This window comes from Apis laboriosa, unplaced genomic scaffold, assembly GCF_014066325.1.
Source record: "Apis laboriosa isolate Shangri-la unplaced genomic scaffold, ASM1406632v1 scaffold46_cov150, whole genome shotgun sequence".
NCBI classification, from domain to species: Eukaryota; Metazoa; Arthropoda; class Insecta; order Hymenoptera; family Apidae; genus Apis; species Apis laboriosa.
In genome coordinates this window covers 416,942-432,402 of record NW_025223399.1, presented here as the reverse complement: position 1 = coordinate 432,402, position 15,461 = coordinate 416,942, and the positions used below count along the sequence as shown (strand labels likewise).

At 28.0% G+C, this 15,461-nt stretch overlaps 1 protein-coding gene across 2 annotated transcripts; it reads right to left on the bottom strand.

Moving 5' to 3' along the window:
• Nucleotides 1-523: 523 nt before the first annotated feature.
• Nucleotides 524-14,376, bottom strand: LOC122716481. Of its 2 annotated transcripts, XM_043939605.1 has the most exons (7): nucleotides 14,362-14,376; nucleotides 13,435-13,711; nucleotides 4,843-5,072; nucleotides 4,279-4,451; nucleotides 3,299-3,555; nucleotides 2,579-2,973; nucleotides 524-1,599 (listed from the first exon to the last, which is right to left on the bottom strand). In XM_043939605.1, the coding sequence occupies exons 2-7, from the start codon at nucleotides 13,673-13,675 to the stop codon at nucleotides 1,378-1,380; spliced, it is 1,518 nt and encodes a 505-aa protein (XP_043795540.1). In that variant the 5' UTR covers nucleotides 13,676-13,711; nucleotides 14,362-14,376; the 3' UTR covers nucleotides 524-1,377. The 2 variants fall into 2 exon arrangements, with proteins under 2 accessions (XP_043795540.1, XP_043795541.1); XM_043939606.1 differs by lacking the exons at nucleotides 13,435-13,711; nucleotides 14,362-14,376 and adding an exon at nucleotides 5,834-6,335.
• Nucleotides 14,377-15,461: the final 1,085 nt, after the last annotated feature.

Sequence of the window (15,461 nt, the reverse complement as noted above, 5' to 3'; positions counted from 1 at the left end):
TTACTGTTTATAATAATTTGATGGCGCATAGAAAAATTATTGTAAAAACGAAATTTACACTGTTGAACGTCGCACATTCACACGGACCAGCCATGGTTCCACACTTTAACTCATAATTTAAATGCTATACTATACTTTGAACAGCAATTATGAACACAACGAAAATAGCATTAACATACAACAAGATACAGGTAATAGTGACAATGAAAAACTAAGAATTCCATACAGGTTGACTATTATTTTTACAAAAAATTTTTGGTGTTTTTTATCTTTATTTTCATTAAAAATATTAATATATGAATTAATACAGAAAAAAAGAAATCATATTAAAAAATTATCTGTATGGAATTTTTAGTTTTTGATATATAGAATTATAAATAATTTTTAAACATTTTTTTGAAAACTTATTCTTAAAAGTCGTGTAAAATTTTGTATCAAAGATAACGAATAAAATTTTAAATAGATATGAAATTAATCATACTTGATATTATCATATCATTTGGCCCTATAAATGATACGAATTTCAAGATACAATACTCTTTATCAATATTATTTTTTTTTTTTTAGAATTGATCTATTTTAAAATAGTAACTTAAAAACACGATTTTCAAATAAGTTTTTTCTTCAATATCATATCAATGTTAAACTATTACCAAGAAGTTTATAAATATTTGCTTTATATGTAATATAATTTAAAAAAGATCAATATAACATGACTATTATTATTCTATAGGAAAAAGCAAATGTTATTTCTAATGTATGAAATCATCATTGTATTATTTTTGAAACCAAAAATTTTTTTATCAAAATTTATTACGATTATATAACAAGTAAATATCTCTATAAAAGAAAATGAAAATGATAAAATATGTAAACCACAAAACAGTCATTTAAAATTCAAAAACATTTCAATCATATAAAATTCGTTTTTCTATTCTAAGAATATATCTCATCTCAAGGAGGAACGTCATATCTAAAAGCTTATATATAAAACTAACGAAAAACGACATTATTAACATATAATGCATAATTAAATTTCAGCCTCTTTCAGCTTTCTTGTCATTGTATAACGATTATTTGCAAAAATAAAATAAAAAAAGAAAAAAAAAAAAAGAGAACAAATATGAAAACGAAACGAGATCTATAAGACAAGCTCTGAACGATATTTCAGCGATACGATAGCAAATGATTCTTGATATCGATTCAACCCAGAATCATTATCCTTAGTATCTAAATTAGTGAGTCAAAAAAATCAGAATGTTTTACATCATAATGCATTAACAAAAGACTCGGTAAAAAAGAAATTTAATTTTCGGTGGGAGATTCAAGAATCTGCCGATTTCATCGATTCCTCTTTATCTTGGCTTTCTTTGTCGTTCAATCGAAAATACATGCGAGAACTCGTACGAGACAATTACCAATTCTCGCGCAAGTTCTCTGGCCTTGAGTTGCGCATTCCTTTCTTCTATTTTTTCGATTGTCCTGGCATTCTTTCTTTCCTGGTTTTGACATCCTGCAGCTTTGATCCTCGTACGTCCTAACACCGATTCTTGGTGTGCTGGTTAACCTGGGTAATGGTCCACCGATCGAATTTCTAAGCTAAAAACAATATAAAACAATATAAATCTTTTCTATATGATTATTTACATTATCAATCAAAATATTTATTTTTAATTTAATTTCAAATAAATGTGAAATTTTTGAAAAAAGTTTTGATTTTTTCTTTATTGTTTTATTAAATTTTCTTTTAAATGATGAATACACTAATATTTTTATTTTCAAAGTACTAATAAAATGAATTTTTAGCAAAAATAAAATTTATTATATATTTATTTAATAAAAAATATTTCAAAGTATATTGGAATTTTTATAAGATAATGTAAGTTATACTCAAGATATAAATTTATTTACCGTTCTTCTACGTTTATTATAGTATATCCCATTTGGTTTCATATCTTCTGATTTATTATTTATTCTGTACTTTCTAACTGTCATATTGAACTTTGTGAGTAAATACTTCAACACACTACGAAAATAAAATTTTATTATCTAATTTTTTGTTTTCTCTTGCGAAGTATACATATAAATAAGATTTTGTTATTTTATCTTCTTCAATTTTTAGTTTGATATTAAAAATAATAAAAAATTAAAAATTATACATATAGAATCACACTTGTTAAATGTGATTTATATATTATACAAAAAATAGTCGAAAAATTAAATGATTCGATAAATATATTATAGTTTAGATAGAATTTGGACACACTATTCATTAAATCAATGAACTATAGACAGATAGCACGATTTATACTGACTGATACTGATCATGAACGCGGTATTCAGCAGTAAGATAAGTACTAACTCCTGATAAGTAAAGTGTATTTCACTTTCACTGCGATAACACCTCGAACAATATGACTCTTATCCAATTGCGGAAGATTAACGGTAATATAAGAAATAACAACAAATAGAAACAAACAATGCGTATCTTGGCGATTTTTGATCATTAAAAAAATTTGAATAAATAAACTTTTTTGAGTGATACAAGTTCACAAGTTAAAAAAAAATGTTAACATACCTCTTCACTCTCATTATTTCTCGTATGTCCCAAAATTCTAGCCACGATATAAGCCGATTCCTCGCTCGAGAGAATTCCACTTGCCATAGGGCCTTCGATGAATTCTCTGTCAGTCATAAGAGGATATCGAACGCTGTACCATACATCATCGGATAAAGCGGATCTTTTATTGCCAGCCGATGGCTCGACACCGTTTCTTCTGCACTCAGACGCTGCCCACCTGTCCAAAGCGTGAAATAGCGTAGATTCGTTGGCCAATCTCAGGCTGTCACGACATGCCAATTCCTCGACTTCGGCGCAGTTCAATTCCTCAAAGTGTTCCTGGTCGAACACCGCCTCTGGTTCCGAGTCGATCACGTTCAAACAAGCGGTCAGAAGTCGCGTACAGACTGCGGCTAAGATTTCAAGCTTTTAATCATTCGTTCTAATCCTGGGGAAGGAGAAAAGGGAATTTAGTAGATGTTGGAATTGGTTAATGGTATCTCTATTGGATCTCTATTCTTCCGAAAAAGGTAACCTATCGACAAGAAATTTAGAGAGAATGAAATTTAAAAAATATTGATATATGAAAGAAAATAACATCACGATTAGAGGTTAAGGTTGTTCGTATATACTTGTAGTCGAAATCGAGAATTTAGATACGATAGTTAGATACGATAAAAATTGCAATTTTTGTCAGGTAAAAAGATTTGAACGTTAAAAATGATTTAAAAATAATACCTATTTCACCAGCATCGTCTCCAGGTGCTGGAGGAGCTGTGGGTAAATTCGATGATCGATTGAAACCAGAGGTTATGTGGTTCGCATAAAGACTAAGGCCTTGATAGATTTCGAGCACAGTATTCGAGTTCAGATTTCTTTCGAGATATTGAACAGCAAGTCGTGCCAATTCTGGACAAAGATATTGATGAGCTGCATCGAGGGTTGCCCTAGCAGTGGATACAGATTGAAAATTGATCGGCTCGTCGAGAAGATATCTGCAAAGAAGAGACGAACTTCGACTTGGTGCGAAGGAAAACAGTTGCCTTAGAGACATTTCTATTATCGAATTGGAAATTTTTAACCATACTTTTTTCACATTTCTTAAACAATTTTTTTATTCATATTTGTTCGATACTTTAATACGTATATGTATAATATTCTTTTCCTCTTTCGAAGAAAAATTTATAAAATATTAATCCTTTCTTGATATATTCCTATTTTTTTAATTCCATATTACTACTGTTGAGTAAAATATATTTTATATCAAATATTTTCTGTTGAGATTTAGATTGACCAATTCGAATTTTGTAAATTCTAACATGAACTTTTTCGAAATTTACAATATTTGCAATATTTTTTTCTATGACACTGAGATTTAATCATTCTTCGTTTGCAACAAATTATTAGTGAGAATGTTATTAAAATGAACATCCAAAAATAGGCGATTGTACCAATTATTGTCAATGTATATATAGACGTTGCCATAATAGCGCAGTGACTTTTTTTTTAAAGAAACTTTCAAACAAAATTATTTTTTGACAAAAATATTTTTATTAATTATCTTTAAAATATTATAAAGTAAAAAAAAAAAATCAAATTAATCGAATATTTTATAAAACATTCCTTTAAAAAGAAAAAAATTTAATTTCCCAAAGGCAAATATTGAAACTAATCGTATCAATATAACTCTCAACACGTTCGATCAATCACGTATTTACCTGAGCAGATAATCGAAGGCTCTTTTTTCCACGTGTTGAAGCTTCAAAAGAGGCGGAGGATCGCTGGGTGCAGGTGCGAGAGGACCAACGAGCATCGCGCGAAACCATTCTGATCTTTCAGCTAGTCGTTCCCTTTCTACGCAATATCTCCACGTGTCTCCAGGTAGACCGGCCTATATTCAATAAAAAGAAGCGTTCTTCGAGTTTCACGATGTTTTGAATCGGTACAAATTTTATAAACGTAGAGAAACGAATTTATAAAATGCGCGATATATTATTAGAAATTATATCAAATCAAAAAGTTAAATGAAAATATTTTTTTAGTCGCTGTATATTTTTGAATGAAATAATTGATTGATAAAAGATCAAAAAAAAAAAAATCGGTGAAATAAAAGGGTCGATAAAATTTTGATAAAAAGTAAAAAAATTGAGGAATGTAAATGATTATATAAAATATCGTAAATATTCGTAAAACAAACAAGAGACGTGAAATAGAAAAATTAATACCCGAATATATTTTTCTCTTATTTTTTTCTTTCTTTCTTTTTGTTTTTCTTTCTTTACCTCGAGAATCACCATATTACAAGTTGGGGATTCCGTTGTTGAAGTTTCTTCAGCGGCGATAAGAGGAACTTGAGACATGTCTTCCGTCGAGTTTCGAAGGATCGCGATTTCTTTCGAAGAGTGGCGCGCGATTACAGGGAGTATTATGGTCCTCGAGTAAATTCGATTCCGTACACCCTCCCGAATCTTTTGTCGCGACCTTTCAAACTCGATGCATCGTGAGCTGTCGCCTGTGAAAAAAAAAAAAAAAAAAACGTGTGTAAGAAACTCGAGATGAGCTGAAACTTTGAAGAGACCGTGTTGCAAACGAATTAAAAATTTTTAATTTCTTTGCTTGCGAAATAGAAATTTGTAACAAATAAAAGTTATGATAATAAGTGTTTTTCTATTGCGTATAACGTTGGCAATAACAATCGAAGAAATATGAAGAAATTGTTCACGAGAAAGATTAATTTGACAAAATTTAATAAAATATTCTCCGTATTCCATCTGATTGAAATCTTTTTTTTCTTTTTTAATTTTTACGTAACAGAATAAAAATTCGAAGTACATAAATACACAAATTTACGTTATTCTTTCGAAAGAAAATACTTATTAACTAATATCATTTATATCTATATATAAAACTGTTTCGCGAAATAGAACCACAGAAATGAGTTCGATTTTTATTTTTACGCTTTTTATCGTGCAACCTAATGATATTTTGCTGGGTAAATATTACAGTACAGAAAAACTACAGTATCTAAATCATACAAGGGTTTGGCATGCTCACTGTAGATAGCATTTTACGTTTGATTGTCTGCCGATTGTCTTTCATCAAATTAACGACTGGTACACAAAAAAAGAAATCAGAAATTTTTTGATTGATCAAAAATTAATTCATTAATTTTATTGAATTATTTCTTTTATTAACAAGTTCAGAAATTCAATGGATCAAAAGTATAAACATAATTTAAAAAATTTTAAAATCTTCCAAAATATTCCATCTTACCGTTATTATAAGCGATAGTCATATTGATAATGCACATCATAAAACTGTCACCCTTTACCAATACAATTTTTGAATACATAAAATCTATTCGTAGATTTTTCATTTAACTCAACACTCGAATTTCTTCGATTTTATTTTTTTAAAACTTATTCGATAATTTAAATTATATCTCATAAACGTTACATTCGTCAAATTTGTTTTCAAACTTTTACCGCACTTTCTTCACTTAACCCTTCTCACTTCTCCTCTCTCATTTCCAACAACAAGAAACGTATATTACAACAAATCTTCACATTAATTCTACATTAATCGTATCGAATATCTATTTTATCTTTATCCTCCCGCCTTTTCGCTTCGGATTAAATACGATTTAACGTAGGGAGATCATCGCTATTTTTATAGAACGATACGATATAATATTGTTCGTTCTATCGTGAAATCGATATTGATCGATGCGGGAATGGAAGGCAGAGCAACCCTTTCAGAGCGGGCAGCCTCGCTCGACTGACAGATCGATCGGACTCGTGCGACCGCGATGAATGAGTCAGTATACGGGGGAATACGTTTTAATACAAATGTATACGGTTACGTTTTATCGAGTGCGACGACAATTATTTATAAACAACGGGTAAAGGTCCTAAGCGCCGTGGAATGTGGCTCCCCCGAGCCACTATACGCACACGAGAGAAAACACCTTATCGATACCTCGAACCGTCCCGGGACCTTTTGGAATGGAGAAGGATGGGGAGGAGGGGGGAGGGAAAAAAAGGAAGTGGATTGTTTTGTTCCGTTTATCGCCGAGAAAAATGCTACTGTTGCACCTTAATTCTGATTAACGATAATGAAAACAGATTTGAATTTATTTATTTTTATTATTCAACAAAGTGTGGGATAATCTCCTCTCGAAATTTTAAAAATGTCATTGAAAAAAAAAAAAAAAAAAAAAAAAAAAATTACGAGAAATAACACGGTTTGAAAGTAGCATAATCTAAAAGAATATACGTTTGACCTAATCGAAAATTTTTATCGTAGAGTCTAAGTTTCTGTGAGTGAAATATCTAAAATAGATTGAGATAGATATTTGGTTAAAAATTTGATCGACTTTTTTCTCGATTCTATTGGAAATTTCTTGATGAATGTCTTTTCTTTTTTTTTCTTTTAACCATCGTGTTAAATATTTGAATATTGAGATATGCCATTGATAGAAAGTATGTTGTGAAATGAATTTCTTCGTTATGTCATAGAAAGTCTTTATCGATAATACCTCGAAGTATCGAAAACTGCTTTGAACGGCGATTTTATTGTTTGGTGCAATACATAATAGATATTCATACCGCTATAAATTGATTGACTGGTGTACGTATACAACGTGTCTTATAACAAATATCCAATATCTAAAAACAATGATCTTATAACTGTGTTTATAATAATATATCTATACCGGTATAGCTTTACGATGTATTATGTGGTGTCTGATAATTTTTAGAAAAATATCAAAAAAAAAAAAAAAAGATTATCTCTCGTTTCAATGTTTACATAATTATATTTGTTAAATTAATAATAAGAAGGCTCGACGAAATTGTTTATATTTGTAAAAGTTGTATCGTTTAAAAACAACGTGTGTTAATTTTTCGTTTTAATTTTAATAGAAAAAAAAAAGAATATATATTCTCGCATCTTCTCTCTCGTCATTTCTTTTCACGTTCTTTTCATTCAGAGATGAAAGAATAACACATACTGTTGCTCAAAATACAAACAGATTCACTGTTCAATTTCTACGTATTACGTTTCAACAACGTTGTTTCTTTCATTCGAGACGACAATTATGTCTCATTTCATTTTTTCTTTATAAAACATAGAGATATAACAGAAGAAGAAATCTTCGTTATGCGTGTTAACACAATTTTGCATATTTCGAACGAATAATTAGCAATACGTTAATCGGTTGAAATTTCCGAGAGATGCATGAGAGATTCTACTTTTAAAGGCCATAGTCAAGGCTCTGCGCATAATGGAAAATAATAAAGGATTTATCTACAAAGAAGATCTTCCATATATTCATTTTACCTCTTTTATCCCATTTATTTCTCATAATTCAATTTTTTTTTTTTTTTCTTATCTCAATTTGATTATAACTAACATATATTTATTGTACCAATTTTTGTTTGTAATCGCGAAGAAATTTTGATGAAATTAAAAAATGTATCACGTTGAGTGAAAAATTTGTTCGTGGTGTACGAAACACTTGTAGAGAAAAAAGAAAAAAAATTTATTTTCCCTCCTGAAATCTTGGTTTCGTTAAAATTAGAGCGACCAGAGTGGGAAGAATTTAGGTGGACGGAGATCAAATAATTTTAGTAAAAAATTTCTCTCGCCCCAAAAATATCGCATGGAGGCGAATGTAACCTTGAGAATCATGGCGCCAATGAACTCTCTCTAAATTATCCGTGCTAATCTTAATTCAGAAACGTAAAGAGACACACGCCACAGCGTGTTGTTCAATTGAACATTTTGTTCCCCGATTCATATTTTTCCTTTAACAATTTTAAATTATATATCCGACAAAAATTAATTTATTCCTTTCTTTTTTCTTTTTTTTTTTTTTATTAAATCGTGCGTATTTTTTAAATTAAAAAATCGAAAAAAAGATACAATTACTTCTCAGAAATACGTAGTTTTTTTTTTTTTTTTTTTTTTCTACTATTTGTTTAGTAAAATTTTACGCAATAACGGTACTAGAAGTAATTAATACGATACGTGTGCGTGTGTACATGGATATAATTAAGTTAAACGAGCTCCAACGCGGCCTTTTAATTTAATTGAGATTAATTTCTTCATTTTATTATAGGCATCTATGTGCTTTTATCTTTTCAAATGTATGTAAATATGAACGCTTAATTGTACGAATACAAAATTGAATAGAAACAATATAATATAATGACTTTATATTTCATTTATATTTCAGAGATTAATAAAGAGATAAAACGAATGACAAAAAAATATATATATATATATATAAAATATAATATAAATATATATATGTATACATATTATATATTGTATTAAAAAAGATTTTCAATTTTCTAACTGTTTCGAATTATGCGTCAGACAGTACAGTTAAGAATCGAGTCGAGGTATAAACATCGATTTATATGTTATCCAATGCACGTATTTAATTTCTCACGGTTGCATTAACTAGATTCAGACATGTCGATCAGTATGCGCTACGAATAATAATGAGCACTTATATTATATGTGATATAGACGTGATTTATTTTTACATCGAGCGTATCACGTTCTACAACTTATTCATTCCCGTGCTTTTATTAATGTTTCGTTGTGTTCGTAATCAATATTATCATTTGAGATATTGCACAAGCTATTCTATTCAAATGATACGAACATCTCTCTGATTCCTGTTTTTAACAGGAGGTAGAAATGTATCTTCGTATTGAAATAGAAATTATCTATAGGAATTATATATTGAATTGTTGTTCTATACTAGAAAAAAAAAAAGAAAGAGAGGAAGGAAGAAAAGGATAAATAAATAGCTACAATTCCAACAAACTTGAAATTCAAAACTTGAAAAGATAATTTTGTTTATATTGTAAACTATCGATAATAATTTTTAAAGCGATATTTGTTGAACCAATATCAAACGCAAAATGTATCTTAAATAATAAAAATTGTATAAATAGAAAAATTTGTACATAGAAATGCATTACACGTTTTAATAATTCGTCTGATGCAATTCTTGATTGACGAGTTAAAATCTCTCCCGAAAAGGATACAATCTTTCTTAATTTCAGAGCAAGATTTTTTTTCTAGAAAAATGAATTATTTTTCTATTGTAAATCTTATTATTAGAACAATATTTACAGTTTCTTATTCATTTCGAATAATTTTAGTATTAATAAATAAATATATAATAATTAATATAATTTATAAGGATGAAGATTTAATTATAAATTGATCAATAATAATTATGATAATTTTAAGAATTATTTATAGAAAATTAATATTTAATTTAATAAATTTTAATTTATATAGAATTAATTTAATGTTAATTTATAAAATTTATGGTATTAAAAATAATTTTTTTAGGAATAATTTTTGGATATAATTTTTATAAATATACATTATTCTTAATTTCAAGCAAAGAGGGAAGAGGAGATGGGATTGAGATCGTTTTTTTTTTGGACAACAAAAAAGTGGTGAAATTGGTGTAGTCGTTTTGCGAATAAAATATTTCGACATTTTTCTTCGTAGGCGTATGCAACGATCGTGGCCTCGAAGTCTATTGCGGTACATAATATTATTGTCTCTCCTTATTACGTATATATTCTTGTCGAGCAACTTATCACAGCAAATGGTAAAAAGCGGTGCGTGAATTTGTACGACAAAAACACGTGTTACGATATGTTGTACGGTGAACAGGAATGGAGGAACAAAAATGGCAAAAAAATTAAATTTAAGGAGTTAAATTGGGCTTCTCAAGAAGAAAAAAATTTTTAAAAACTTGTATCCGAATTTTACCCGAAGATAAAAATTTTTATGTGTAAAAATCTATTCAAACGTTTTTGCCTTCTTTCTTATGTAAATGCAAAAGTATTATCTTGTGTGTTTCATTTCGTTCGATTGTAAATTGATTTGAATGGAAACGTTGGAAAGAACGAACTCGTAAAACTTTCGTGCGTTTACTTTTTCTTTCGCGCTATCCCATTCTGTCAATGACCATTCATTTCCTTCACAATCGGAGGAGAGGTAATCAGTCGTTTCAATCCGTAAGTAAACCTAATAGATTTAATGGAACAATTAACACACGTTCCACTTTTATAAATAACACTTATCAAATATCCACTTTTAAAATAAATATTTTAATACGATAATACGATATTACAAATTATACGATGCACTCGCAAATTGAAAAGCAAATAAAAAGTGGAACGTTTTGATTATATTTATCTCGTTATCGTTTATTCATTTTTAACGTTTATCTTCATTGAATTCATATTTTATTCTTATCGATGTGTATTTTTAGCATGGGCAGGAAATAAGAATGAAAGAGTATGATGATGAGGATGAAATGTGGAATAAAAAAATAAAATGTCAATCATGATTGCAATTATATATGTATATGAATTTTACAAAGAAAATTTGTCGACAACGAACGATATATAACCGATGAAGAATTGTTTCAGTAATAATCTATTTACTTATGTAACATCATATTGTAATACAATGAGAAAATGAATCTTCAATATCGTCTAGAAAATTTATCGTAATAAGAAACAAAATGAGACGAGTGCAATCTCTTTTTGTGATGTAAGAGTATTGAAGAATTTTTCGTATCCATTGAATCGATTATTTATGTAATATGTTCGTTAAAGATAGGCACAATTTTATATTAAATTTTCACCAAAGGAAAAACATTAAGATAATAAAATAATAGAGATACGATCTTTTTAAGGATTAACAATGTTTCGAGTTTGCCATTCACAATTAAATCGAATCACAATTGAATACATGTGAAGTACTTCTATTTAATTTATCTTCGCCCGCATATAATTTCCTTTTCTTGTATTTAAAACCAATCTATGACCCACATAACGGTATTTGAGTGAATCGAAGAATTGCAATTACTGCAATTCAAATATTTAATCCTGATAATTATATTTTCTTTTTGAAGTGCAATATTGATTTATTTTTTTTTTTTCACGTTTCAACGAAAAAAAAAACATAAATTTTTAACTTTAAATTATACTTAAACGTTGCACGTAAAAACTTAAAAAAAAAAAAAAAAAAAAAAGGAAGAAAGAACAGTTACGACGAGCGTTTTAACTATTATTAAGTACTGATTTTTATGCAAATACGAAGGAAGAAATATTATGAGGCTATCAAGAAACACTCTAATTTCAATAGATATGTGAATTCATCCTATATATATATCTTAGTATTTTTTTATTTTTTAAAATAATATATTGAAATATTTACTTTTCACTTTTGTCTTTTAAATAAAATTATAAAATCTCATTGGATAGAGTTTAATTTATTTTTCTGTTGGCACAAATAAAAATTATGTTCAATGTTTCAAAATACTAGATAAACTAATTATAACTAATGAGGACAGCACATTTGTGCTATTCATTATCAATCAAAAACTACTCAAATATCTTATAAGAAATCTATATAGCCTTTCCTTTCAATCTAATAATTGTTGACACCGTTAATCTCGAAATTACATTTATTATGCAACTGATCTAAGAATTCGAAGTATTACGTTCATTAATTTCGTTCAAAATGCGAAAAAAAGTGGAACTTAACAATGAATTACACCACGATCTCGAGATCTCTCGCTGCTTTTGGAATCTCCTTTTTGTTCCTGTTCATTCGTCACGCTCTAGTAGAGGCAATGATAAAATACTTAACGCAATGACAATATCCGATGAAAGCGAGAAATGTAAGTAAGAGGCGAAAAAAAGGAAAAAGGAAAAATGAAAAAAAAAAAAAAAATGTTGGAACGAAATAAGAACGTGCGAATATTCAGAGCCTTGAAATCGTAATTAACGTCCTGTATATGCAGAATATTTTTCGTCAAGACTTGGGTTCGTTTTATTTATACGCGCGTTCCTTTTTTCATGTGAAGAAATAAAACGAGATATTTATATATCCGTCTCACTCGTGTACAAATAAATTCATTTTTTTATGAAAAATTTGTTACATACCTTTTGAATTAAAATAAAGATCGTAAGAGATTTGTACATATTTTATTTTATATTTAATTTATGAATTAATTTTTCTTTTTCTTAATAAATGTAGAAGATAATATTCATAATGTTTTTATGACAGAAAGTATATAAAGAAACGAATATCTAAGGAATGATGGATAAACAAATATGTGGAAATTAGTATGTTAATTAGAGATGTAAGAACGAAATTATTATTACTTATGATGAAAAATTCATCTCACGAGATAGCGACTAGCATATTTTGACTCACATAGAGGAATATTCAATTCAAGAAACGATGAAAGCTATACAATCATATGGCATCAATGAAGACACGTGTAAATTGACTTGCGACATTATGGAGATCTTTACAATGGTAAAATGTGCGAAAATTACTTGTTAATAGAATTGTATCGATATGGCCTTGAAGGAACCATGCTTTTTTTTTTTAAGGTATTCAATGTCAAATTAAACGAACCAGGATACTCAGTCCCTGGATGGAACAATGTGTTTTTTGTTCGCCGAGTCGTGGAAGATTTTGTATGCTCGTTACGATTGAGTGTATAATTATATTTTCAAAGAAGTTATTTTATATTATACCATCATAAAACTCTTAAACTATTAACATGGTGCTGTTTCAAGAAAATTATATACGTATACCATACGTGTATCGCTATTATTATCTATTTTTATTTTTTCGGATGATAAAATAGCGATTTATGATTTATTTATAATTATTTTTTTCCTACAAATTATTTATGGACAATATTTAAAATAATGAATTAAAATATACAATCTATAAATTTTCATTTTTTTTTTTTTTTTAATTTTGCTTTAAATTTTACAATTTCATAATTAAAATTCCATTCTCACCTCGAATTCCAGCTTTTTTCCGATCCGATCGTTTCTTCCAAAATGTAAGTAATCTCATGTTTATGGAGTTAATATCGATCCTTTCTTCACGATTCCTACAGAAGAACGCGAATAAAAAGGAAATAATCCATTCGCTGGCAACCCACAACACGCTACACGCAAAACAGTCGAGAAATTCAGATGTCATCAAGTCGCGACAAGATAACAGTTCAGATATTATTAATTGTAACTGATGAGACATATGTATCTCAAGTTCATCTCAATGAAGAGAAATTCTCTAGTGAATAAGGCAATTTTTCAACCCTTTTGTTATTGAAAAAATAAAATCTTCAGCTGTAATTAAAATTAATCGTATTTGTAAGATTTTTCAAAGTGCAATAAAGATTGTAATACATTTCCTTTGTTTTTCCAAGATAATTGATATTCTATACTCTGATACTCTATATATACATACAACTTAGCACTTTATATTTAATTTAATAATATACTAATATTTTATCTTCAATTTTTAAGTATGAAAATTCATTTATTGAATTTATACAAACAATATTTATTTCTATGAATGTACTATATAACTATCAAAAATTTATTAATTAAAATTTATTAATTTCTTTATTTAATATAAATTTTTAATAATATATATATAGAATAAGTTTATATATATCAGAAAATTTTATCAAATTTTTCACTATAGAACACTTGAAATTTGTAAACAATCGACATTTAAGAATTGATAAATACACAACATAACCATAAGACAATTATGTTATAACAACAACAACAATAAACTCTCACTAAATTATCAAGCATAGAGGTTATAATTACAGCCAAAGAATTGAAATGACCACGATTCCACTAATTTATTTTTCTGATAAGACAAGAAAAATATATTAGATCATTTAAATTTTATCTTGTTAAAGAACAAACGAGTCGTAACACGATGGAACCGATACTAGCGTCACTATCAAAACACGTGTTGCGCGAGAGATACTCAAAGAATGAACCGACTGGCAGTAAATCGATGCGCTTTTGTGGTTTCAAAACCGACCACCAGCATCTTGTCTACAAGGAATCACGTGATTAATCTTTTGACACGCACACATATGTAAATGTAAGGATGTGTATCGTGTACATGTGACGACCCATTGGACAAGGCAAGAATGGAATAAACCTCGCTGACTAAATGTTTTTTTTTTCTGTTGTTCGATCATCGAAAGATGATACATATATTGGGAATCCTAGAAAAAAGTCGTGCCACGTAATAAGGAAGAGAGAGACTGAAAATTATAAAGATAATGATCGAAGGATATTATAAATAGAGATAAAAAATCAAAGAACCCTGATTCAGAAGGAAATTTTTATTCAATGTAAATTTGAAAATGGAGGAAATTATATTTATGGAAATTTTTTTATCTTTGTTTCATTGTAACAGTAAACAGTTTTTCTATTCTATTTATAATGGAACTTTGTACAATATATTTATATATATTCTATAATATATTTTAATATCTTTTAGTATATTTTTGTAGAATATTAAAATATAAATAAACAATGAGAATTTGATAAAAAAAAGTATTGCACTGTTTTTCTAAAGATTGTTCTAAAAATACACGATTATATATAACATGCGCTTTCCGTTTTAATATAAAACTTATAAATAAAATAAAACTTATAAAATCAATATAGATATGCAAAGTATAATGTTTAAAAAAAAAGAAAGTATCTATTCTTAATATAATATAATAAATCTGATAAATTTTATTATTTTATTGAGAAGATATTATATTATCTATAGCGATAATACGATGAAGTCACAACAATTGCATATGCTTCCATGAAAAACTAATAAATATTATTGTTCAAACATTTGCAAGGTGTCATCCGACAGCTGCAATTGCATATTTGATCATTGGTGCTCTAATTATCCATATCTCTATGCTCTAATTATCTATATTTCTTTAATAAAGAAAATATAAAATTATTAATAATATAAAAATGACTAAAGATTATAATTTCAACCGGAAGAT